A 25,080-nucleotide genomic window follows, 5' to 3' on the forward strand; every position below is an offset into this window, starting at 1 on the left:
ACACTGGAAGGTCTTATCAGGAAGTGATAATATTATAGCTTGTGTAGACAGCTTTGTTGACTTGCTTCTTAGTTGTCTGTCCTTACGTGTTTGCAGCTGCAGATTGCAGCCTAGCACGTAGGCACGTAGGCATGAAGAAGTGTAGAATTAAGCATACTGAAGGTTACAAGATGGAGTGACTTATGCTATATTCCAACAACATACTACATACTTTGTAGTTTAATTGAGAAAGCTACTTAAACTAGATGACTTCTGATAAATATATAAGAAATAGAAGGATGCATAAGGCTACAAAAGTTTAATACTATTCTTACTTCTAAATGGCCTTATATTTACTATTGCCTTGCTAAATTTTGATTTGAACTATTGCAGTTACAATCCAACAAACTAGAAGCAAGATAATAACAAAATAAAAGAAAATGTAAATGAAAAAATATAAGTGTACGTATATATGTATGTATGCACACCACATATACAGTAAGATATACTTTTTCAGTTACATTATTTTTATCCTGTTCTTGTCTTATATATATTTGAATATATAATCTTACATTCGAAAGATAGAGAAAAATGATCATAAGGCATATCACGTTATTTCAACTTAGATCTCCTCAGGATCATTTCCCTTGGAGAAGTCATTTCATACAAGCCCACATCAAACAAAGAGAATACGAGAGAGAGCTAAACATATTTAGTCGTGTAGGATTCTGTTACTATGAAGGTACAGGTAAAGGTTTCCTCTGTCCAATCGAGTCTGACCCTAGGGGCAGTGCTCATCTCTGTTTCTTAATCAAGGGAGTCAGCATTGTCTGAAAACACTTCCATGGTCATCTAGCTGGCATGACATATAGAACACTGTTATCTTCCCACTGAAGTGGTATCTATTTATCTACTCATATTTGCATGCTTTTGAATTGCTATGTGGGCAGTTCTTATTTACCATCAGTTCGTATTTACTATCAGTTTAAATATGATTGGTTAATTCTGAATACAGCCACATCCCTACTTATAATAGGATGTGCACATTTATGCAACTAAATTATTGTACATGTTTATTGTTATTTTTCCCCACAAAAGGTTTCAGTTTCTTTTTCAACTGAATTGTACACCTAAGATTTAATTTGAAGTGTACACTTTGGGATATACTGCTAAGGTGAGTTGTACACCTTAGGTGTTAGATTAAAAATGGATTAATATTAGATTAAAGGTGGATTAAGATTAAAGATAGATTAAAAATTCTGAAGTGATTTATCTTGATCTGACATTTTTGTATCTCAAAACCTGGCATTTTAACAGGGGTATGTAAAGTTTTTATTTACTGTAAGAAATAAAGTCTCAGTAAAAGAGGTTAGGAAGTGGGAACTGATGATCAATTGGATGTGTTCAAGAAGAGGCTGAATCAACATCTGCTAAAGCTTCACTTGAAATAGTGCAGTAAATGCGGGCTGGATTTGATAGCTTAAATATCCATTTCAAATCTGTGATTCTTTCATCCCATAATAAAAGAGAACCAAGGCAGTATATTATTTTGAGCTCACATTTTATGACATATTGTTTCATCCCTTGGCTGCCTTGGTCCTCTTTTGTTAAATGCCTGAGATGTTAAAAACGCGTTGACTCCTAGAGCCTTGTCCTGGAAGCATATAAGGCTGTTCTCGTTCTTCTCCATTCATTTGCTCAAAAATTATGTATGTGTTGTTGTGAATATCTTCAAACTTGGAAACTCCCTCTTCAAACTTGGAAACTGTCCTATCTGTAAACAAATCACTAGTCTACAAGGACAGATTATCTATCTAGGGTCTGTAATCTGTGCTCTTCAGGCAGAAATTAGGTGTCCAATTCAGCCCTTCTACTCTACTGAGCCTCCGCGCTATCAGCCCCCTCTACCACAAAGATCCTGCAGGAGAAGGGCAGTGTGGACAACCATGGGATCTGGCAGGGTGAGAGCTGTAAACCATAAACACAAAGCTTTCACTGTGTCCCTGCACAACAGATACAGTGCCCTTGCTGACCTTAATAGGGACATTAAGGAGACAGGTAAAGGTATTTGTGATGATAACTCAAATAAGCAGGAGATCGTGGACCAAGATGAAGAACTTGTTTTCGACAGGGAGAAGTGCGAATCAGGTATTACACATCAGTCATGCAAGAACAGAAAAGCATCCAAAAAGAGAAGCCACCTTCTGGTTGGTGATTCAATTATAAGGGATGTAAATTTAGGAAAGGACACAGAGGTTTCAAAAGAGGGCAGGTGTCTCCCAGGTGCTACTGCCAGTAGGGACAAGAAGCGTATTTCTAAAATAATCAAGAATGCCAGCAAGGACTGTGATGTGGAGGCTATTGTACATCTTGGCACTAACGATCTGTCCCAAAAAGATGTACTCTCTATGCAGAATGATTTCCAGAGCTTGGGGCAGGAACTTAGCAGAATAGATTGTAGGCTTACTTTTTCAGAGGTTTTACCAGTGTATAAGGAGCAAAATGGAAAAGGCCAGCATATAGCACAATTCAATATGTGGCTAAAGGAGTGGTGCAAAGGCTTTGGATATATTAGTCACAATGTCAGTAGCTGGTCCAATGAAAAAATGTACAAAAGATATGGTTTGCATCCATCAAAGAAAGGGACTGAGTTACTCGGCTATAAATTCACAGATTTTCTAGAGGAATATTTAAACTAAACAGTGGGGACAGTGAGTTAATTGATACAGAACATCGCTGTCCCTGGCAATCTAAAAACTATAGGGCTATCAGTGCATGTAACATAGATATGTTGTTGACAAGAATATCAACCTTACTGTCAAGCAAAATCAACTTTCAATAGCGAGTGCCACACAAAGTGCACTAACCAAATAGGTGGTAAGACAATAGGGGAACTCAGGCACCACTGTGTTTACTTATGTAGAAAGTAAACACAGGGTCAGTCATAAAGGACTCCAATGTCTATACACCAATGCACAGAGTATGAACAGCAAACAGGGTGAACTAGAAATTCAGGTTAATGAGGGCAGATATGATATTATTGCCATTAAGGAAACATGGTGGGATGAAACCCACAAATGGAACACACAGCTAGAGGGATTTAAATTATTTAAAAGAAACAGACCAAATAAAAGAGGAGGTGGAGTTGCTCTCTATATAAGAAATAACTACATCTCTACAGAAATAGAGCACAACAATGATGAAAACTGTCTTGAATGCATTTGGGTCAATATAAAAGGGAGAAAAAATGGCATTGCCATAGGTGTATACTATAGGCCACCCAACAAAACAGAGGAAATGGATGAACGTTTTGCTAGTCAGCTAACTAAGGTATGTAGGAAGCACATCACAATAGTAATGGGGGACTTTAGTTACCCTGACATTAACTGGGAGACAAACTCTGCACCAAGTGGAAGATCAAACATATTCCTGACAAACCTCGCAGACAACTTTGTCTCCCAAAAAGTAGAGAAGGGAGCTAGGGGATTAGCCATTTTGGATTTAATTTTCAGTAACAGAGATGAAATGATAGAAGGTGTTGAAGCCACAGGAACCTTGGGAGGTAGTGATCATGCAACATTGGAATTCAACATTATAGCAGCACAAGTCCAATAGAATCTTGGACTTCAAGAGAGTTAATTTCAATAAACTTAGAGAGGGCTTGGGAATGATTCCATGGATGAGAATCCTCAAGGGGAAAACAACTCAGGAAGCTTGGGAATCCCAGTCTAGCAAAATACCAACAAAAATAACAGGAAAAATAACAGCTCTCAAAAGAAACCAGCATGGCTGCATAAAGAACTCTCTGACAAATTAAAAGATAAAAAGGACAAGTATAGAAAGTGGAAATAGGGGGCACATAACTAAGTCAGAATATCAGCAAATAGCCTGAGCCTGCAAAGATGAAGTGAGGAAAGCTAAGGCTCATAATGAACTTGCGACCAAAGTCAAAAATAACAAAAAACGCTTTTTTCAACATGTAAAAAACAAGAAAAAAGTGAAGGAAATGATTGGTCCATTAGTGGGTGAAATTGGCAAGAAGGTGACAAGCAACAGGGAGAAAGCGGAACTATTTAACTCGTTTTTTGCATCTGTCTTTACACAAACAGACCAACCTACCAAAAACAGTACCATAAAAAACAGAATAGAAACACAAGTTAAGATAGGCAAGAAAACGGTAAGTGAGCACCTGTCCAGCCTAGACGAGTTCAAAACACCAGGACCAGATAGATTATACCTCAGGGTTCTCAAGGAACTGGCAGATGTGATCTCAGAACCACTGAACTATATTTTTCAAAGATCCTGGAGCACTGGAGAACTACCGGAGGACTGGAAAAGAGCTGATGTAGTGCCCATCTTCAAAAAAGGAAAAAAAATGGACCCAGGAAATTACAGACCTATCAGCCTGACCTCAATACCTGGGAAGATTCTGGAAAAGATAATCAAACAATGAATCAGTGAGCACCTAGAGGCAAACAAAGTCATTACTAAAAGCCAACATGGGTTTGTCAAAAACAAATCATGCCAGACAAATCTTATTGCATTCTTTAACCAAGTAACAAAATTAGTGGATCAGAGGAATGCTGTGGATATAATTTACTTGGACTTCAGTAAGGCATTTGATAAAGTAGATCAAAACCTACTACTTGATAAGATAGAAAAATGTGGGTTAGATAGCATCACCACCAGATGGATCCGTAGCTGGCTGACCGTTCGTACTCAGCGTCTGGTCCCCAATGGAACTGCATCTACATGGAGGGAAGTGTGTAGTGGGGTGCCCAAAGGCTCTGTTCTGGGCCCAGTGCTCTTCAACATCTTCATCAACGATTTGGACGAGAGGATAAATGGGGAACTCATCACATTTGCGGATGACACCAAGCTGGCAGGAATAGCCAACACTCCAGAAGACAGTCTTAATAATAATAATAAATCTTTATTGATTAGCCCTTGGGCCATATCAAAGTGCAAAGTTCCAGCAACAAATTATTACTAAAGGTTGATAAAAGCAATTTAAAATGAAATTTGATAAAATACAGTTTAAAATGGAATTAGAATAAAATATGACTTAAAATGAAATTGGAATAAAGTACAATCTAAAATGAAATTAAAATAGAGTACAGTAATTTAAAATATAGATAAAATATGATAAAATTATATCTTGGAGTCACCTTTGCAATCTACCCCAATCAGTCCCACATAAGCAGATCTCAACCAAACCATTTTGTTTAAATACTGTGCTGCGTTAAATGTTATTTTCAAGTTCTGGCTGCACATAAGGTAAGTTGTTTTGATATGGGGATCCCAATGACCAAGGTACCTGTCTCTCACTCTCTTGTACAGGCAACAATCAAATAGTATATGAGCCAGGTCTTCTACCAGACTTAAGATACAGGATGACCTGGACAGACTTGAACACTGGGCACCATCTAACAAAATGAAATTCAATGGTGAAAAAAGTAAGTTTAGGGAAGAAAAACCAAATGTACAGGTATAGTATAGGGGGTACCTTGATCAATAGTAGTAACTGTGAGAGGGATATCGGAGTCCTAGTGGACAATCACTTAAATATGAGCCAGCAGTGTGCTGCAGCTGCCAAAAAGGCCAGCACAGTGCTAGGCTGCATTAACAGTGGGATAGAATCAAGATCAAGTGAAGTATTAATACCACTTTACAAGGCCTTGGTAAGGCCACACTTGGAATACTGCATCCAGTTTTGGCCACCATGATGTAAAAAAGATGTTGAGACTCTAGAACAGTGGTGGTGAACCTATGGCACACGTGCCAGAGACGGCACTCAGAGCCCTCTTTGTGGGCATGTGCACTTTTGCCCCAGACCCCCTCCCCACCATCAGCCCCCCCCCCGAGAGTCACCCCTGGGCGTGGCCCGCACATAGCAGCACAGCCAAGGACATGATAGCCGGGGACAAGACTCTGCCCTCATGCCCCATCGTGTGCAGATGATGATGTGGGGCATGGGTGAAGGGCATGGCTGCCATGGCACTGCTGGGCCACCTGGGCAATCTGCTGCTTTGGGCCGTGGATGGCCCTGTGGATGGGGTGGGGCACTCGGGGCACTCGGTCTCTAAAAGGTTTGCCATCACTGCTCTAGAAAGACTACAGAGAAGAGCAACAAAGATGATTAGGGGACTGGAGGCTAAAACATATAAGGAACAGTTGCTGGAATTGGGTATGTCTAGTTTAACAAAAGAAGGATGAGGGGTAACATGATAGCAGTGTTCCAATATCTCAGGAGCTGCCACAAAGAAGAGGGAGTCAAGCTATTCTCCAAAGCACCTGAAGGCAGGACAAGAAGCAACAGATGGAAACTAATCAAGAAGAGAAGCAACCTAGAACTAAGGAGAAACTTCCTGACAGTTAGAACAATTAACCAATGGAACAACCTGCCTTCAGAAGTGGTGAATGCTTCAACACTGGAAGTTTTTAAGAAGAGACTGGACAGCCATTTGTCTGAAATGGTGTAGGGTTTCCTGCCTGAGCAGGGGGTTGGACTCGATGACCTCCAAGGTCCCTTCCAACTACTACTACTACTACTACTACTACTACTACTACTACTACTACTACTACTACTACTTCTTCTTCTTCTTCTTCTTCTTCTTCTTCTTCTTCTTCTTCTTCTTCTTCTTCTTCTTCTTCTTCTTCTTCTTCCTATTATTATTATTATTATTATTATTATTATTATTATTATTATTATTATTATTATTATTATCTGTGTATAGAAATGCAGGTGATTCTCAAATGCTCTATTAAGACATGGGAACTGTATGCCAATGAAAAGGGAATATTACAGTAGTCTGAATCTTTTTTTGAATAATCATGTCATAATATAATTATCAGTTCTTCTTCTTCCACACACAGGTTGTATGGGAAGATCCTCATCAAATGTCAAAAAATGTGAACATAATTGTACTTTCATCAATCAAAGAACTGTGTCTGACTAAATACAACTATTCCAAATAAAGCATCTAGGGGAAAAAATTGCTTCAGCATATCATGTGGAGGGAATAGATCACCTCCTCCCATTTATCTATAGACTGAATTTATGGCAGAGTGATGGAATGTAGTAAGGAAGTGGATTCCCAGGATGAAAGGGATGCATTTCAGATAAGTAAAAGGCAATTCAGTATGAATATTATGTCTGAGAGAAAGAGAATGAAGATAGTCCCTCCCTGATAATTTACAGAGTATATTGTACATACTGACAGTGTTGTGCTCGGATTGGCAAGAGTTTATAGTTGTAAAACAATAAGAAATCAGCATGGAAGAATCACCGTGTTTCATTCTTAGTTCTGGGATTGACAGGCAGTTAATTTCCCTGACAGAAGATATGTGGTTAAAATTCTGAACAATGCCATTTACAATTTTAATAGCAGCATATTGTTGGAAGTCAGCACCCACCTACCCTCCTAGAGAAGGAAATATTTTGGGGAATATTAAAAAGCAGAATATTATATTTCCCAAAGGAATACAGTAATGGAGAAAGAAAATCTTAAAAGACAGAAACCAGCCCCAGCCCCTCTCCCCCAGGCAGAGGCCAGCTCTGTAGAAATGCAGATTTGACAATCCTATTCAGAAAGGTTGGAGCCAGGAAGCTAGAAGCTGATGAGAGTAGAAAGACAAAGACCCCTAAAATCTACACACCCAGTGGTGGGATTCAAATAGGTGAACAACCGGTTCTCTGTATGGATGCCGTTTCCAGAAGTCCATTCTGGGCCTGGGCAACAAAAAATTAGCTATCGGTTCTGTCAAAGTGGTGTGAACTGTACATACCCCACCCAAACTCTAAAGGCATGACCTTTAGGACATTAAGATTAACCCACCACTATCAGAATACCAAAAGGACATGCTCAGAATCTCAAGTCAAAGTACATGACACAGGAAATACAAAGCCCCAGGAAAAGGAACTCCAAACACAAGCCCAAGAAGGTATAAAAACCCACCACTCCCTGTTCCATGTGGTCAGCTTTCCCAGAGCCACCTTTCTATCTGGCTCTGCTCTTCAATAAACTACAACCTTCTTTCTAAAGCAGTCTCCATTTTGTTTATTCCTGACTTGGACTGGACCCTGATGAAGATTTTTCTTTCAACAATATGAATATTTTGATTAGTTAATCTATTAAGTGTTTTCCAGTGAGATTGGTCAATCAGGGCAACTTGGTGTACCCCAAATATGGGATGAAGCATACTGCTTCCACTTTCACCTTTCAGCCCCAATCTAGGAGCCTTCACAGGAAATCACTTCTACAACAGACTATTTATGTGTTAAATTTAAATTTATCAACAAAGAATTAAAGGGAGACTAGTATGGCTATTTTGAGCTATTTCACTCTCATCAACTAGCCATACCCTTCTGAGATTCAAACCCAGGCCACTTGTATGTTAGGCAGTTAGTATTAAACTCTAGGCCACAAGATCTCCTCACTTTGTTAGCTGTATCAAGGGGAAGAGTAAGTGTTTAAATAACTCAAAATAGCTATACTAGTCTCCCTTTAATTCTTTGTAGGTAAATTTAAATTTAACACACCAATAGTTAATCTATTATTACATCTCACTTTTAGGCTTAATATCAATGTTCCTGGAGAATATTGTTTGCTAGAGTTTATGGACATATGTTGCAACAACAAATATGGTGGTTTCTGCACCAATCTACTTACAGACTTACCTGCCACCATACTTGATTGTGAAACTGTTTCCTTCCTTCTTTCACTATGTTTTTTCCCCTGGATTTGGATGAATACAGAGATTGCAAAGCATGTGCCACAACGTGGACTGCATTGTAAATATTGTAACTCTGGCCATGCATGTGTGTTTCAAACACAGATGTGGGAAGGGTCTCAAGCCTCTCCTGTCCAGTACATTTCTTCTCAGATTTCTTCATTTTTGAGTTTGGGAAGAAACAATCAAATGCCTGTTCCCAAAAATCTTTCCGAAAATGATCATGGTGGTTGTTGTTTGGACTTAAGTTCTGAAGAAATTCCTGGAAGTCTTGGATCTTCTTTGTGTGAACTGCAAAGAATAAAGCACCATGTAGGAAATGGATATCCCAAGATTTTTGAAAGGAAATTGAAGTGTAATCTGTCTGAGCTGTTATAAGCCAGATCTTATTCTTTCTTGGTATATCCTCCACTTCTGAAAACTGGAGAAAACTTCTCATAACTGATATGGACTGAATTTCACCATATAAAATTACCACATTAGCAATGCTGTTCATGAGAACATGGTAGATATGTAGCCCTTTATCTATGGTATCAGTAAAATCACTGTAAAAAGCTACATTTGGGAACTCTGCTATGAACTCAGTGCAGATGCCATGCTCAGAAAATGTGGGGAGAATCTCCTGGACAAATTTCTCTCCTTTCTCATCCTTTACTACAAGAATTCCAATCCAGATCCATCTAAAGTACAGCAATAGCTGCAGGAGGCCCTTATGTTGGTGGGATTCATCTGGAAACATTTGTTGGAAGAAAACTGCTTGAGTCTCTTTATCCAGGACTGGAGCAGGGCCATAGGACAACTATAGAAAGACAAACATATGCAGTTCCAAAAGTCTTTGAGTGTCCCTGAGCTTATATAATTAAATATGAATTATATTTATTTAGAAATATCAACCAAGATATCACTATTAAGGTATCAGTAAATACCTTTTCCTGGAAGTAGTCTCATTGTGAATATTTCAGTTTTGAACTATAGTTCAACGTCTAGAATTGGAAAATGTTTTGCTGTGTCAAATATCTCCGTCTGTTCAATTATTCATGCTGCTATGATGAGTCTATCAAGCAGAAAATAATATCTAGGAATCTGAAAGGTCTCCCCTTTTTACAGAAAAAAAGGATACAAATGTCTGTGGAAGTATGGCAAAATGATAATGTATATCTTCAGCACAACTTACCTGAGGAACCTTGTAGATGTCCAATACAGTTGCCATGTGAAGAGAAATGTCAGGTGTCCCAATGACTGCAGCCAAGGTATTTGGGACCCCACACTTGTAGTTAGGAATGAATTTTCCCTGAGTGAAAGGCAGAAGCATTGAGGCAAAGTAAGTCCAGCCTGGACTAAAATGGCTGTTAAAAATGTGGAAGCCCAGTGTGACATTGGGTAGAATTTGTGAGTTTTCATTAATCTTTTTTACAGTAAACACTAAGGCTAGGATATGCTGATAATTCTGAAAAAATACTCTGCAGAAAAAAACAAAGTTAAAAATGTAGTAATAAAGGTCTGCTTCTTATTATAGCATTTATAATCTTCCAGTACAACACATTTTGTGGAATGTGCTTTAATATAGTATCTTTATTATTCATCTCAGATCCTGGAAACTGCAAAGCAAAATACTAGTACATATATACTCCTCAAGGAACTAGAATTATTTGTAATACAAAACAAACACTGGATTGAAATCGGAAGCATTGTTTCTTAATATGTGAGAAAAGTACAGTATCCAATCCCAGTTTTAAGTATGGTTTATATCCAGAGGGAAATTGTTAAATTCATGGACCAGAAATATGAAATGACAACTATTATTGTGGGAAATATGCTCCCCCTCACAAATATCTTAATGGTAGTTACATCTTCATACATGAAGACATATATTATTTTATGTTTATAGATACTTAGATGGCATTTCTTATAAAGGGAAATTTGGCCTCCTTTTCAGCTTTACATGGAAAAGTGAAATATAACTTCACATAAAACAACTCTGTCATCCTGTTTAAGATGCTTCTTTTTGGAGCTTTTGTCATTACAGGAAAACACTTCAAGCATCATGTGATTTAACAGCAACATCCAGAACTTGATAATGAATTGTTGATGTACTGTACTTACATAAGTCCATCATGAAATCCCTGAGAAGGATGTTGACTGAAATCAATGGGTTTAGAAAATGTAAAGAATACAGAAATTATGCCAGCAATATTAATCTCACCAAGTTGATGATATGTGTGATGAATAGGAAGAGGCTCATCAAAGTCACATTGAATTCTATGATTGTTGCACACCACTTGAGGCAATACTATCAATAGTAACTCCATGAATACTAACATCTTCCATGAGTATTTCCTTTCTGTATAAAAATGCCTCTGTCTGCAACAATATCTTTGAAGTAGATCAGAAGGACTGGTCTCGGGATATTTTTCTGACAAAACTAAAGAAAGCAACATACTATCAAATCAGCCGACAAAGCTTTGGGGTTTTCATTCATGAGGTAGAATATCATGGAAATGATAAATAACATCCTTCAAGGTCAGTTCCTCCTTTTTCCATGGAGACCCATAGGCTTTGGAAAACACAAACAAGCTAATTCCATAATGATAGTGACACTGTCACCTATGTAAACATCTTCAAAACATCTGAAAGCCTCCTGAGGCAAGAAGGAATGAGTAACAAGAAAAAAATAAAATCTTGAGATCTATAAAACAAAATAGAGATGTAAATATAGGCATTGATTATAGCTACTGTAAATACATTCTATTCTATTCTATTCTATTCTATTCTATTCTATTCTATTCTATTCTGTTCTGTTCTGTTCTGTTCTGTTCTGTTCTGTTCTGTTCCGGTCCAGTCCAGTCCGGTCCAGTCTGTTCCGGTCCGGTCCATTCTATTCCATTCCATTCATCCACTACACTACACTACACTACACATTCCCCATTCTCTACTCCATTCCATTCTAGTAAGATTCATGCATTCTTTCAGAAATTGATAGGTTTATTACACTTCTTGGTTGTCATGTGATTGAATTCAGACTGTTTCAGATTGGCCTATTTTGTCATATGATGCTAATTCATGAAAACTGCATTGGGAAACAGACAACCGCATAATACAGATGAGTGGGAATGGGTTTACTAGCCACAGAACAGAGGGGGAAAAATCAGCTTTGGTATAGACTCAAACCATATTTTTAATTTAAAAACTGAATAATATAAGAGACTAGACTAAAATAATAAAATAAAATAATGTCACCTGACTGCAAGGTGCTGCAAACAGCTATAAGTGCAGGTCAATTGCCAAGCACTCAAAATACGATCTGTTCAGCCATCTGAATAGGAGGGGCTGTTTGCCCATCAGAACTTTGAATCCAGGTTTTGGCCATGGCGATGTCCTGGTTATCTTTCACTTGTCACTTAGCAACTCATCGTAACTCAAGACCTACCTATAATTGCAGGAGCCAGTGGTAATAAAGGAAAAACTTTTTGCCACAATTTTTTGATCCCAGTATCTGAGGGGCTGCCACAAGGCAGAAGGGGTCAGGTTGTTCACCAGAGCACCAGAGAGAAGGACAAGAAACAATGGTTGGAAACTGATCAAGGAGAGAAGCAACCTGGAATTAAGGAGAAACTTCCTGACAGTGAGGAAAATCAACCAGTGGAACAGCTTACCCCCAGAAATCGTGGGTGCTCCATCACTGGAGATGTTTAATAAAAGATTAGACAATCACCTGTCTGACATGGTGTTGGTTCTCCTGCTTAAGTAGGGGGCTGGACTACAACACCCCCAGGCAGTGGCGTAGCATGGGTTGTCAGCACCCGGGGCAAGGCAAGTAATTTGTGCCCCCCCCCTCCACAGTGGGCGGCGACCCAGTGGCTCGGATCGGATTCGCACAGGCAGGGGCAGAGAGCTGCGACTGCGAGCGCGCCCCCCCAGATGTTGTGCCCGGTGCGGCCGGCCCCCCCTGCACCCCCCACGCTACGCCTCTGCCCCCAGGGTCCCTTCCAGCTCTATTCTATTCTATTCTAAATACCATTTTGGATCTATGAAAACAGCACACAAAGCACCTTCAGGAGGTGTATATATTTTGCAGAGTTGGAAAGGACCTTGAAGTTCTTCCAGTCCAATCCCTATCTTTTGCAGGATACCCTATACCATTTCAGATAAATGATTGTCCAGTCTCTTTTTGAAAGCCTTTAGTGATAGAGCACCCACAATTTCTGAAGGCAATATATTCCAGTGGTTGATTGTTCTCACCATTAGGTAATTTATCCTTAGTTCGCAGTTACTTCTCTCCTTTCTAAGTTTGCATCCATTGTTTCTTGCCTTTTGGTACTTTGGAAAATAGTTTGACCCCCTCATCTTTGTAAGAGCTACTTAAATACTGGAACACTGCTATCATATCTCCCCTAATCCTCCTTTTCATTAGACTAGGCATAGCAATTCCTGTGTACCACTAGAGAAAACTCATCACAGTCTTCCCTATTAGCATACTTACAAAATGAATTGTTGTCAAAGCAATACAGGTTAGTGGCAAACACTATTTAAATCTCATTTCTATTAGTGAAACACTTAATATTTTCCAAAGAGCACTACACCCTATCTCTTCTGCTATAGCCACAAAAAAGAGAATTTCCAAAGACACTGCAAATGTGAACCAGTGGGCACCCAGAGAAACCAGCATGATTTCATAACCTGGCATTTAGAATCATGTTGTACCTCTCAGTCTAGTGGTGCAACATTCTATGCACTCAACAGATCATGGAACATGCTCTTTAATACAGTGAACATACTTGATACAGAGATCACCCAATTTCCTAGAAAAAGACCATTGTATAAATTGGATGCTAGCATCTATTGAACTTCTGGTGGTATTTATTTGGATTTGCCAGAATTGTATTTTTTCCCCCAGAGATTTTAATCGCCTTTGCTACTAAGGAGAAGACATATGGCCAACTGAAAGATTTTTTAAATTTACCTCACTTTTCATTGAGTACCACTACATATGGTGTGTACCAGAGGATCTGTAAGGTTTGATTGCTTCAGAGATAATTCATAGGACCTCCCTGTTTAACCAAAGGCTTATTTGTATTTAATCTCAACTTCTTTTTACATATTCTATTGTGCACGTAAGTTAAGATGACCAGTAAGGACAATTTAAACATTCACATGAAAGCTATATATTTAGTGGAAGACTGTTATTCATAGCAAAATTATAACCAATCAAATAAGGAGGAACAATACCCATTGTTCTGTAAACAGAAGTAAGAATTGTTGCAATCCTTAGCCCCACTATATACTGATATATGTCAATAAATAAAGTTCTGCTATTGTTGGTTTATTTATACAATTTGTTCTGAGATATCCAAATTTCAGGGGACAGACAACATGAAATACCAATGTATCTGCACATTGCTTTTTTGGTTACATGTCCAAGTTCTTCAACATGTCGATATAAAAAGTATGAGGAAAACAAACAGATTTCTTAAAACTTTTTTTTCATGAGCTGATGTTTAGTATTCAGTTCAGGTCTCATCACAATGATAAAGCACTTGGGAAAAAAGATGCACACCAATAAGCCAGCACTGGAGGAGATCATGGAGAAGATCTCCACGGCCAGCATATATTTTCCCCTTGTGCTTAGATAGGTTGGAATAAAGCACAGCCAAACACTGCAGAAGACCAACATGCTGAAGGTGATGAATTTGGCTTCATTGAAACTGTCAGGCAACTTCCTAGCTAGAAAAGCAGCAGAGAAGCTAACCAGAGCAAGAAAACCCATAAAGCCCAAAACACAGTAGAACATAACCGATTCCTCATTACACTCCATGATGATTTCTTCAGACATTGACTGCATATCAGTATCTGGGTATGGTGGAGAGGTTATCAGCCATGCAGCACAAAAACATATTTGAACAAGGAAGCAGGATGGAAGAATGAAACTGACCATTCTTCCCCTCACCCATTTCTTTAATTTGGAACCAGGTTTGGTGGCCATGAATGCTAGAACCACAACAAAGGTTTTGGCCAATACACAAGAAATCGCCACAGAAAAGATGAGGCCAAAAGCTGGTTGGCGAAGCAGACAAACAATCTTTTCAGGTCTCCTAATAAATAGAAAGACACAAAGGAAGGAGAGGAGGAGGGAAACTAAGAGAGTGTAAGTGAGATTCCGGTTGTTGGCTTTGACGATAGGAGTGTCTTTATATTTCATGAAAATTTTTATTACAAAAATAGTCATTAAAGCAAAGCAAAGAGAAAGAGCAGCCAGACTGATCCCCAAGGGTTCTTCACAGGACAAAAAGGTGATCCGCTTTGGAATGCACATATTTTTCTCAGAATTGGGATATTGATCTTTGGGACATGGAGAACAATCATCCTTGTCTGAAAAAGAAGACAGTGGAATAGTCGCAGTTGATTATAGACAGTTTTGTACACTCATATACCTAGGGTATAATGGGGCTTAGAACCATTATATTTGGAAATTTCCTACCCTTCTCCTTTGAAATTTTCCCCTCTGGGCATAGATAGCAATCATAGCAGCAAAATGACTCCCCTTCTTTCTTGGCCTTGCTATATCCTGTCTCACAAGGATCATTACACAAAGACAGAGGCAGTACCTATCAATGAATGAAGAAGTTAGGATTAGACAGCATCACCACCAGATGGATTCATAGCTGGCTGACCAGCCGTAGTCAGTGTCCTCAATTGAACAACACTGCATGGAGGGGTGCCCCAGGCCTCTGTTCTGTGCCCAGTGCTCTTCAACATCTTAATCAATGATTTAGATGAGGGGATAGATGAGGAACTCATCAAATTTGTAGACGACATCAAGCTGACAGGAATAGCCCAAACTCCAGAAGACAGGCTTAAGACACAGGAGGATCTTGACAAATTTGAACATTCGGGACTATCCAACAAAATGAAAGTCAATAGTGAAAAAAGTAAGGTACTACATTTAGGCAAGAGAAAACAAAAGCACAGGTACAGTATAGGTGGCACCTTGTTCAATAGTAGTAATTGTGAGAAGGATCTCGGAATTCTAGTGGACAATCAGTTAAACATGAGCAGCCTAACACAGTTTTAGGCTGCATTATTAGGGGGATAGAATCAAGATCACGTGAAGTGTTAATACCATTTTACAATGCCTTAGTAAGGCCACACTTGGAATACTGCATCCAGTTTTGGTCACCACAATGTAAAAAAATATGTTGAGACTCTAGATAGAGTACAGAGAAGAGCAACAAAGATGATTGGGGGATTGGAGGCTAAAACACATGAAGAACAGTTCTGGAATTGAGCATAACTAGTTCAATGAAGAGAAGGACTAGGGGTAACATGATAGCAGTGTTCCAATATCTCAGGGGTTGCCACAAAGAAGAGGGAAGAGTCAAGCTATTCTCCAAAGCACCTGAAGGCAGGATAAGAAGCAATGGATGGAAACTAATCAAAGAGAGAAGCAACCTAGAACTAAGGAGAAATTTCCTGACAGTTAGAACAATTAATCAGTGGAACAACCTGCTTCCAGAAGTTGTGAATGCTCCAGCATTGGAAGTTTTTAAAAAGAGACTGGACAGCCATTTGTCTGAAATGGTATAGGGTTTCCTGCCTAAGCAGTGGGTTGGACTAGATGACCTCCAACTCCCTTCCAACATCATCATCGTTATTATTATTATTATTATTATTATTATTATTATTATTATTATTATTATTATTATTATTATTATTATTATTGTTATTGTTGTTGTTGTTGTTGTTGTTGTTGTTGTTGTTGTTATGTATTTTAAGATACAGAGAGGAAAGGAAGTGGTTGGAGAGATACTGCTAATGTAGAATCAACAGGAAAATAAATTGACTAATAATCAGAAGTTATGTCATGACACCATTTTGAGATGGAATGGGTCTGAAATAATAATTCATTAAACATCTATCTTTATTGGCATCTATGGCTATTCATAACCATCATCCCCATTTTCCAAAGACAATTTCTGTACTCCTTAGTTAAAGATAGTTGTGGGATTCAGCCAGTTTGCACCACTTCAGCAGAAATAGTAACTAATTGTTTGTTGCCCAGGCCCAGAATAGACTTCTGGAAGTGGCATCCACACAGAGAATTGGTTGTTCATATATTTGAATCCTACCCCTGGTGAAAGATGGTTCTGAACTTAAAGTCAACAGACTGATGAAATGTAGTACACTGGATTTCAGTGTTTACTTCTAAACCATGAAAACCTTTATCCATAATTAACAGGGGCCCAAAATAAAGGCTACAATGCTTTATACCAGGGGTATCAAACTTCATCATGAAAGACTGCACCCATTCCAGCTCTGGCAATGCGAAAAAAATTGTGATAGGTTGTGACACATCAGGCGATGCAGCCAGTTTGACACCTATGCTTTATACCAGAGGTTCCCAACCTTTTAGGCACCGGGGCCCAGTTCCATGGAGAAAGGTGCATGGTTTTGTGTGCTGCCTGTATCCCACTGATGGAGCTTTGCTTGTTTGTGCGGACCGGTTGCTTGGTTGCGTGCCACAGCCTCGTACCGGTCCACAGACTGAGGGTTGGGGATCCCTGCTTTATACCAACTATTAGAAAAGTAAACATTCTTACAGATAATGTTTTCTTTCTCCAGTACATTTCTACTTAGTACAAACGTTCTCCAGAGATGATGCTCTGAGACTTTCATTAATAATAACATTTTTATAGTATATAAATGAAGACAGACCAATGTACATTCAAACAGCTAACCTGATTAAAGCTGACTGGCCACGTGATGGAATCTACAGAAATATTGAAGAACTTGTCTGCTGGAGCTGTGGGATCTATTATTCCAACTTTGACCCTCACAAAGGATTGGTTTGGGAATGTGATCCAGTTAATAATATCATATCCACCAATGAATTCTCCATTTTTATCAAAGGAGATCTTTTCACCAACACTGTTGTTGAATCTGACACTTTTCAGAAAGGAATGAACCTGAAATACATCAACATGGAGAGAGGGACAAAAAAAGAACAGAACATAGGGAGGCAAAAATAATTCATTTATTCAAAACATATATATGGATGCCTCTTTACAGGGAGAATATATAAAATCTGTTTTTAGTTGTAAGCCACTACCAAACAAATAACATAACAATTATTCAAAAATAGCAGTAGAGGTAAAATATCAGATTACTGAAATAAAATTAGCATAAAATTTCAATATAAATAAGCAAATAAACTGCACTTTGTAGTTTAATAGTAAAAGCTACGTAAACTAGAAGTCTTCTGATAAATATAAAATACAAGGATGCATAAGGCTACAAAGTTTACTACATTTCTTACTTCTAAAGTCCTATTAAAATGCCAGGTTCTAAAATTATAAAAATATCACACAATTAAAATGTCTTCAGACTTTTTTCACCTTTAATAAAATATATAAACCATACAATTTAGTTTATTGTTTTTCACTTGAATGAGAATCTGAAAACTTTTGGGGGGCGGGTGTAAATAAAAATAAAAATTTATAAAAAGTGGTTGTGTAATGTGCACACTGTTAAACTAATATTTTGTTGAAGTGCCTTTTGATTTTATAACAGCATTCAGTCTTTTGCATGGTACATCTTATCTTCGTAATTTATGCCCACTCTTCCATGCCAAAGCAGTCCAAATCTGTCATATTGCAAGGGCATCTCCTGTGCATTGCCTTTTTCATGTCAGCCCACAGATTTTTAATTAGATTCCGATCTGGGGTCTGCCTGGCCCTTTCAAAACTTTGTTCTTCTTCTGGTGAATTGATTCTTTTGCTGGTTTGGAGGTATGCTTTGGGTCATTGTCATATTGAAAGGTGAAAATCCTCTTCATCTTCAGCATTTTAGCCGAAGCCTGAACTCTTTGTACCAAAATTGTCTGATATTTGGAACTGTTCATAATTCTTTCCACTTTGACAAAAGCCCCAGTTCCAGCTGAAGAAAAGCAGTCCCAAAGCATAGTGTTCCCACCAACATGTTTCATTATGGCTTTGTTGTACCTTTCATGATGCACAGTGTTATTTTTGTTTCTAAAATCCTGTTTGGAATTTGATAGCCGAAATTTCAACATTGGTCTTTTCAAACCATAATACAGTTTCACACATGGTTGTGTCAGACCTAATGCACATTTTTGCAAAATGTTGCCATTCTTGGATGTTTTTTCTTTGTAAGAAAACTCTTCCATCTTTCCACCCTGGCCCACAGCCCAGACATGTGAAGAACATAGGAGATTGTTGTCACATATGGTACACAATTAGTACTTGTCAGAAATCCTGCAGCTCCTATAATGCTGTTGTAGGCCTCTTGGCAGCATCTTGGACCAGTTTTCTTCTTCTTTTCATTAATTTTGGAGGGACATCTAATTGTTGGTAATGTCAATGTTGAGCCATATTATCTCCACTTGTTGATGACTGTATTTACTGTGTTCTATGATACAGTATATTCAACAGCTCAGAAATTATTTTGTACTCTTCTTCTGACTGAAACCTTCCCACAATGAGAGGCCTTTGATATTTTTTCTGCTCTTTGCAGATCATGGCTTTTGCTATAAGAGGCAACTGAGTAAATGTCAAAAATCCTTCTAGAACAGCTGTACTTTATACAAGCTAGATTAGAGACATTTAAATTGGTGCAGGTGTGTACTGACTACCAATTTCCATCAGTTTGAATGTGATTTGTTAGTTCTGAACACAGTCATATCCCTACTTACAGGAAAGTGGGCACAGTTAAGCAACCAATTTATTCTATATTTTACTGTTATTTTTCCCGTAAAAGATTTCAGTTATATTTTCAACTGAATTGTACAGCTTTAAGACTTAATATCAATATTCCTAGAGAATATTTGCTAGAGTTTGCCAACAGATGTTGCAACTACAGATATTTTGGTTTCTACACTACACTAATTACTGGCTTACCTCCCACCACATTTGATTGTGAAACTTTTTAGTTCCTTTTTTCACTATTGCTTTTTCCCGGGATTTGGAGAAATACAGAGATTGCAAAGCTTGTGCCACAACATGGACTGCATTGTAAATATGGTAACTCTGACTGCTCATGTGTGTTTCAAACACAGATATAGGAAGGGTCTCAAGCCTCTCCTGTCCGGTACATTTCTTCTCAGACTTCTCCATTTTTGAATTTGCAAAGAAACAATCAAATGCCTGTTCCCAAAAATCTTTCCAAAAATGATCATGTTGGTTGTTTTTTGGACTTAGGTTCTGAAGAAATTCCTGGAAGTCTTGGACCTCCTTTGAGTGAACTGCAAAGGATAAAGCACCATGTAGGAAATGGATATCCCAAGATTTATGAATAGACACTGAAGTGTAATCTGTCTGAGCAGTTATAAGCCAGATCTTTTCCTTCTTTGGTATATCCTCCACTTCTGAAAACTGGAGGAAACTTCTCAGAACTGATAAGGAGTAAATGTTACCATATAAGATGATCACATTAGCTGTGCTGTTCATGAGAACATGGTATATATGTAATCCTTCATCTATGATATCAGTAAAATCCGTGTAAAAAGCTACATTTGGGAACTCTGCTATGAATTCAATGCAGATGCCATGCTCAGAAAATATTGGGAGTATCTCCTTGAGAAATTTCTCTCCTTTTTCATCTTTTACTAGAAGAATTCCAATCCAGATCCATCTAAAATATAGCAATAACCGCAGAAGGCCATTACGTTGGTGGGATTCATCTGGAAACATTTGTTGGAAGAAAATTGATTGAGTCTTTCCATCCATGACTTGAGCTGAGCCATAGGTCAACTACTGAAAGATAAACATATGCAATTCCTAAGGTCTATGTAAGCTTCTGAAAATGTAAATTTTCATTTGAGTCTTTTACTACCATTGAGTTTAAATCATGAAATACTAGTCATTTTTATTTTGTAATATCAGTCAAGGTGTCACTTTTAAGGTATCACTAAATATCTTTCCCTGGAAGTAATCTCATTGTGAATATTTTACATTTGAACCTTAGTTCAGCTTCTAGAATTGGAGAACAATTTGCTAGGCCAAATATCCCCACTGTATGTTCAGAATTATAGTTATTCATGCTGCTATGGTGATCCTACCAAGCAGAAAATAATAACTAGGAATCTGAATGTTCTCTTCTTTTTGCAAAAACATACAGATGTCTGGGGAGGTATGGCAGAATGATAATGTAAATGTTCAGTACATTTTACCTGAGGAACTTTGTAGATGCACAATATAGTTGCCATGTGAAGAGCAATGTCAGGTCCCCCAATGACTGCAGCCAAAATTTTTGGGATCCCACACTTGTAGTTAGGGATGAATTTTCCCTGAGTGAAAGGCAGCAACATTGAAGCAAAGTAAGTCCAGCCTGGACTAAAATGGCTGTTAAAAATGTGAAAGCCCAGTGTTACATTGGGTAGAATTTGGGAGTTTTCATTAATCTGTTGTACAGTAAACACTAAGGCCAGGATATGCTGGTAATTCTGAAAATATATTCTGTAAAACCAAAAAAATCTCAGTTAAGAATGCATGAAGAGTTGTTTGTTTCTTATTATGGCTTTTCAAATTTTTCAGTACATCATATTTTGTGCAATGTGTTTCAGTACAGTATTTTTATTATTCATTTAAGACCCTCAAAAATACAAAGCAAAATACTATATAGTACATATATACCCTCCCAGAAACTGGAGTTTATTTTTATTACAAATCAAATACTGGCTTCAAATTGGAAGCATTATTTCTTAACACTTGAGAAAGGCCTAGTATCCAACCTCAGTTTTTAAATATTGATGAAATTGCTAAATTTATGTGCCAGAAATATAAAATGAGAAACGTTATCATGGGAAATAGTGGTAGATTCTTCTGAACCTTGGTTGCACAGTGGTTGAAATGCAGTTTTGTAAGTTAATTCTGCCAACTGCCAAGAATTTTATCTTGACCAACTCAAGGTTGACTCATCCTTCCATCCTTCCAAGGTCAGTAAAATGAGGACCTAAGTTTTTTGGGGAAAATATGCTGATGTTATAAACTGCTCAGAGAATGCTGTAAAGCACTGTAGAGCAGTGTATAAGTTTAAGTGCTATTGCTTTGTTCATAAATGAAGACATACATTACTCTATATTTATATATATTTAGATGGGATTTTTCTTTTATAAATGGAGATTTGGCCCTTTTTCAACTTTACATGGAAACTGAAGCACAATATATTTTCACATAAAATAAATCTAGCATCCTGTTTAAGATGCTTCTTTCCAAATCTTTTGTCATTAAAGAAAACACTTGAAGCCTCATGTCATTTAAAAGCGATATCCAGAATCTGACAATGAAATGGTGTTGTACTTACATAAGTCCATCATGAAATCCCTGAGAAGGATTTTGACTAAAATCAATGGGTTTAGAAAATGTAAAAAATACAGAAATAATGCCAGCAATGTTAACATCTCCATGCTGATGATATGTGTGGTGAATAGGAACAGGCTCATGAAAGCCACACTGAAGGTTTGGATCCTTGCACACCATTTGAAGTATTACTATTAACAGTAGCTCCAAGGATATTAACATCTACCATGAGTGTCTTCTTTTTGTGCGCAAATGCCTCTGTCTCCAACATGATCTTTGAAGTAGATAAGTTTGACCTGTATTCTTGAAATTTTTTTCAAAGAGAAATGGAGAGTGTAGCATACTATCAATTCAGCTCACAAATCTTTGGGTCTTCCATCCATGGGAAGGAATATCATGGGAACAATAAAAAACATCCTTCAGGGCCAGTTCCTCCTTTTTCCAAAGAGACCCATAGGATTTGGAAGAGACAAACAAGCTAATTTCACTATGATATTGACACTGTCACCTATGTAAACAACTTAAAACCATCTGAAAGCCTCCTGAGGCAAAAAGGAATGAACCACAAGACAAAAATAAAATCTTGGGATCTATAAAACAAAATAGAGATGTAAATATAGGCATAGGTATAGGCATTGATTATAGCTACTGTGGAACTATTCTATTCTATTCTATTCTATTCTATTCTATTCTATTCTATTCTATTCTATTCTATTCTATTCTATTCTATTCTATTCTATTCCATTCCTCCATTATACTATACTATTCCTCACTCTCTAGTCCAGGGGTAGTCAACCTTGGATCTTTTATGACTAGTGGACTTCAAGTCCCAGAATTCCTGAGCCAGCATGGCTGGCTCAGGTATTCTGGGAGTTGAAGTCCACGAGTCATAAAAGAGCCAAGGTTGACTACCCCTGCTCTAGTCCATTTATTCCAGTAAGATTGATGCATTCTTCCAGAAATAGATTTATTGAACTTCTTGGTTGTCATGTGGTTGAATTCAGATATTTCAGATTGACATATTATGTTGTATGAGTCCCATAAGGGAGATAGGGCGGTATATAAATTTAAATAATAATAATAATAATAATAATTCATGAAAACCGCATTGGGAAACAGAGAACCACATGATGTAGCTGAGTGGGAATGGGGTTAATAGCCACAGAACAGAGTGGAAAAAATCAGCTTTGGTATATACTCAAACCATATTTTTAATTTAAAAACTGAATAATATAGGAGTCAGAATACAGTTTGTGTAACTCTCTCAGAAGTTGGAATATGGTGAATCAGTTCTCCACTAATCAACCATTTGACCTATGTTGTAATATCCTCATATAACATTCTAACTAAGGGAAGTCCTTAACAGTATGACCTTAATTCAACTCTGAATTATAATCATAAGTCATGCCAATCATTCAGTGGGTCATTTATGACCTTTTTTTTAAAGTAGATATTTAGTGAAGGTCTTGCTTATTAAACAAATCCATTGTTTATTGAAATTTTGCACCAAAATAGATTAATCTAGAGTAGACTAGACTAGACTAAAATAATAAAATAAAATAAAAGATCATATGACTGCAGGGTGCTGCAAACAGCCATTAGTGCAGGTCAATTGCCAACCATCAAAATATGGTCTGTTCAGTCATCTGAATAGAAGCTGAACAGGAGGGGCTGTCAAAGTTCTCCCATCAGAACTTTGATTCCATGTTGTGGTCATGGTGATGTGCCTGTTAACTTTCTCCTGTCACTTAGCATTTAATTGTAACTCAAGAACTACCTATAGTTGCAGGAGCCAGTGGTAATAAAGGAAAAAGCTTTTCCCACAATAGTTTGATCAAATGCCATTTTTGAATCTATGAAAACAGCACAAGGAGCACCTTCAGGAGGGTTTATATACTTTGCAGAGACTGGTGCAGAGTGATGCACTAATCCACAATATAAAAACCTGGCCTTAACCAGGATTGCTCCATTTGATAATTATGCATAGTCAGCTGCTAGGACCATTGTAGCTGAATTGGTCTTGTTGTCCTTTTTGGCATTATAAAAATATTTTTCCTTTTGGGGGATTTGCAGTGAGCTTTCAAAATTAGTGAATAAGAAAGCAAAACTGTCACCTACCAATCAGGATTTTGTTTCAGCACTGTGCGAGGATCCACTTCGCTCAAAGATCACCCCTGCCCCACCTAGTTTCTTTTTTTCTTTCTTCTCTTTTTGCACCTTGGTTTTGCAGTACTTACAATTTTTGTAATTCTGCTTTTTTATTTTCTTTTTACTCCTAACTGATTTTGCTACCTAAAATCCCTGGTTATCCCTCTTTCATGCCCTCTTAATGTGACTAGATGGACACATGACAAGAAAAGCATGCTCCATTAAACTCAAATTAACTAAATCTTGCACAGTTTCTAGAGCCTGAAAGATTAAACGTGAATTCTAATTCCATTTTGGAACTACAAATTAATAATTGGACATACTTCTCATTCTCTAACTAACCAATAGAATCGTCTTCACTTTGCAAAAGCTAGAATGCATTCCACTGCCCACCGAAAACTTCAGGTTCATCAGAGAGCTCTGGAACCCTGAACTCATAGAACATAGAATAAAAGAGTTGGAAAGGACCTTGAAGATCTTTCAGTCCAATCCCTAACTTTTGCAAGAGACCCTATACCATTTCAGATAAATGATTGTCCAGTCTCTTTTTGAAAGCCTTTAGAGCACCCACAATTTCTGAAGGCAATATATTCCATTGGTTGATTGTTCTCACTATTAGGTCATTTATCCTTAGTTCACGGTTACTTCTCTCCTTTCTAAGTTTGCATCCATTGTTTCTTGTCTTGCCTTTTGGTACTTTGAAAAATAGTTTGACCCCCTCATCTTTGTAGGAGCTCCTCAAATACTGGAACACTGCTATCGTATCTCTGCTACTCCTTCTTTTCATTAGACTAGACAAACCCAATACCTCTGTGCCCCTAAAAAAGACTCATCACAGTCTTCCCTAGCAGCACACTTATAAAAGGAATTCTTGTCAAAGCAATAAAGGTTAGTGGCAAACACTATAGGC

At 37.8% G+C, this 25,080-nt stretch overlaps 2 protein-coding genes across 2 annotated transcripts in view; both read right to left on the reverse strand.

Moving 5' to 3' along the window:
- LOC107291805 (vomeronasal type-2 receptor 26-like) overlaps positions 1-10,024 on the reverse strand; it is a 15,905-nt gene extending 5,881 nt beyond the window's left edge. Inside the window, exons 1-2 of the mRNA XM_029285017.1 lie at positions 9,887-10,024; positions 8,660-9,511 (exon numbers count right to left, since the gene is read on the reverse strand). Coding sequence (XP_029140850.1) covers positions 8,660-9,511; positions 9,887-10,024 — 990 coding nt within the window. The remainder of the gene's footprint in view (positions 1-8,659; positions 9,512-9,886) is intronic.
- A 4,155-nt stretch (positions 10,025-14,179) lies between these two features.
- LOC114922883 (vomeronasal type-2 receptor 116-like) lies at positions 14,180-22,202 on the reverse strand. Its single transcript, XM_029285018.1, has 8 exons — positions 22,027-22,202; positions 20,894-21,179; positions 20,684-20,778; positions 19,623-20,355; positions 18,578-18,745; positions 17,445-17,672; positions 15,188-15,314; positions 14,180-15,078 (listed from the first exon to the last, which is right to left on the reverse strand). Exons 1-8 carry the CDS (start codon positions 22,200-22,202, stop codon positions 14,180-14,182), a joined length of 2,712 nt encoding a protein of 903 aa, XP_029140851.1.
- Between the last annotated feature and the right edge of the window lie 2,878 nt (positions 22,203-25,080).

Source organism: Protobothrops mucrosquamatus, unplaced genomic scaffold (assembly GCF_001527695.2).
Source record: "Protobothrops mucrosquamatus isolate PMUCROS unplaced genomic scaffold, P.Mucros_1.0 scaffold1188, whole genome shotgun sequence".
Lineage (NCBI taxonomy): Eukaryota > Metazoa > Chordata > Lepidosauria > Squamata > Viperidae > Protobothrops > Protobothrops mucrosquamatus.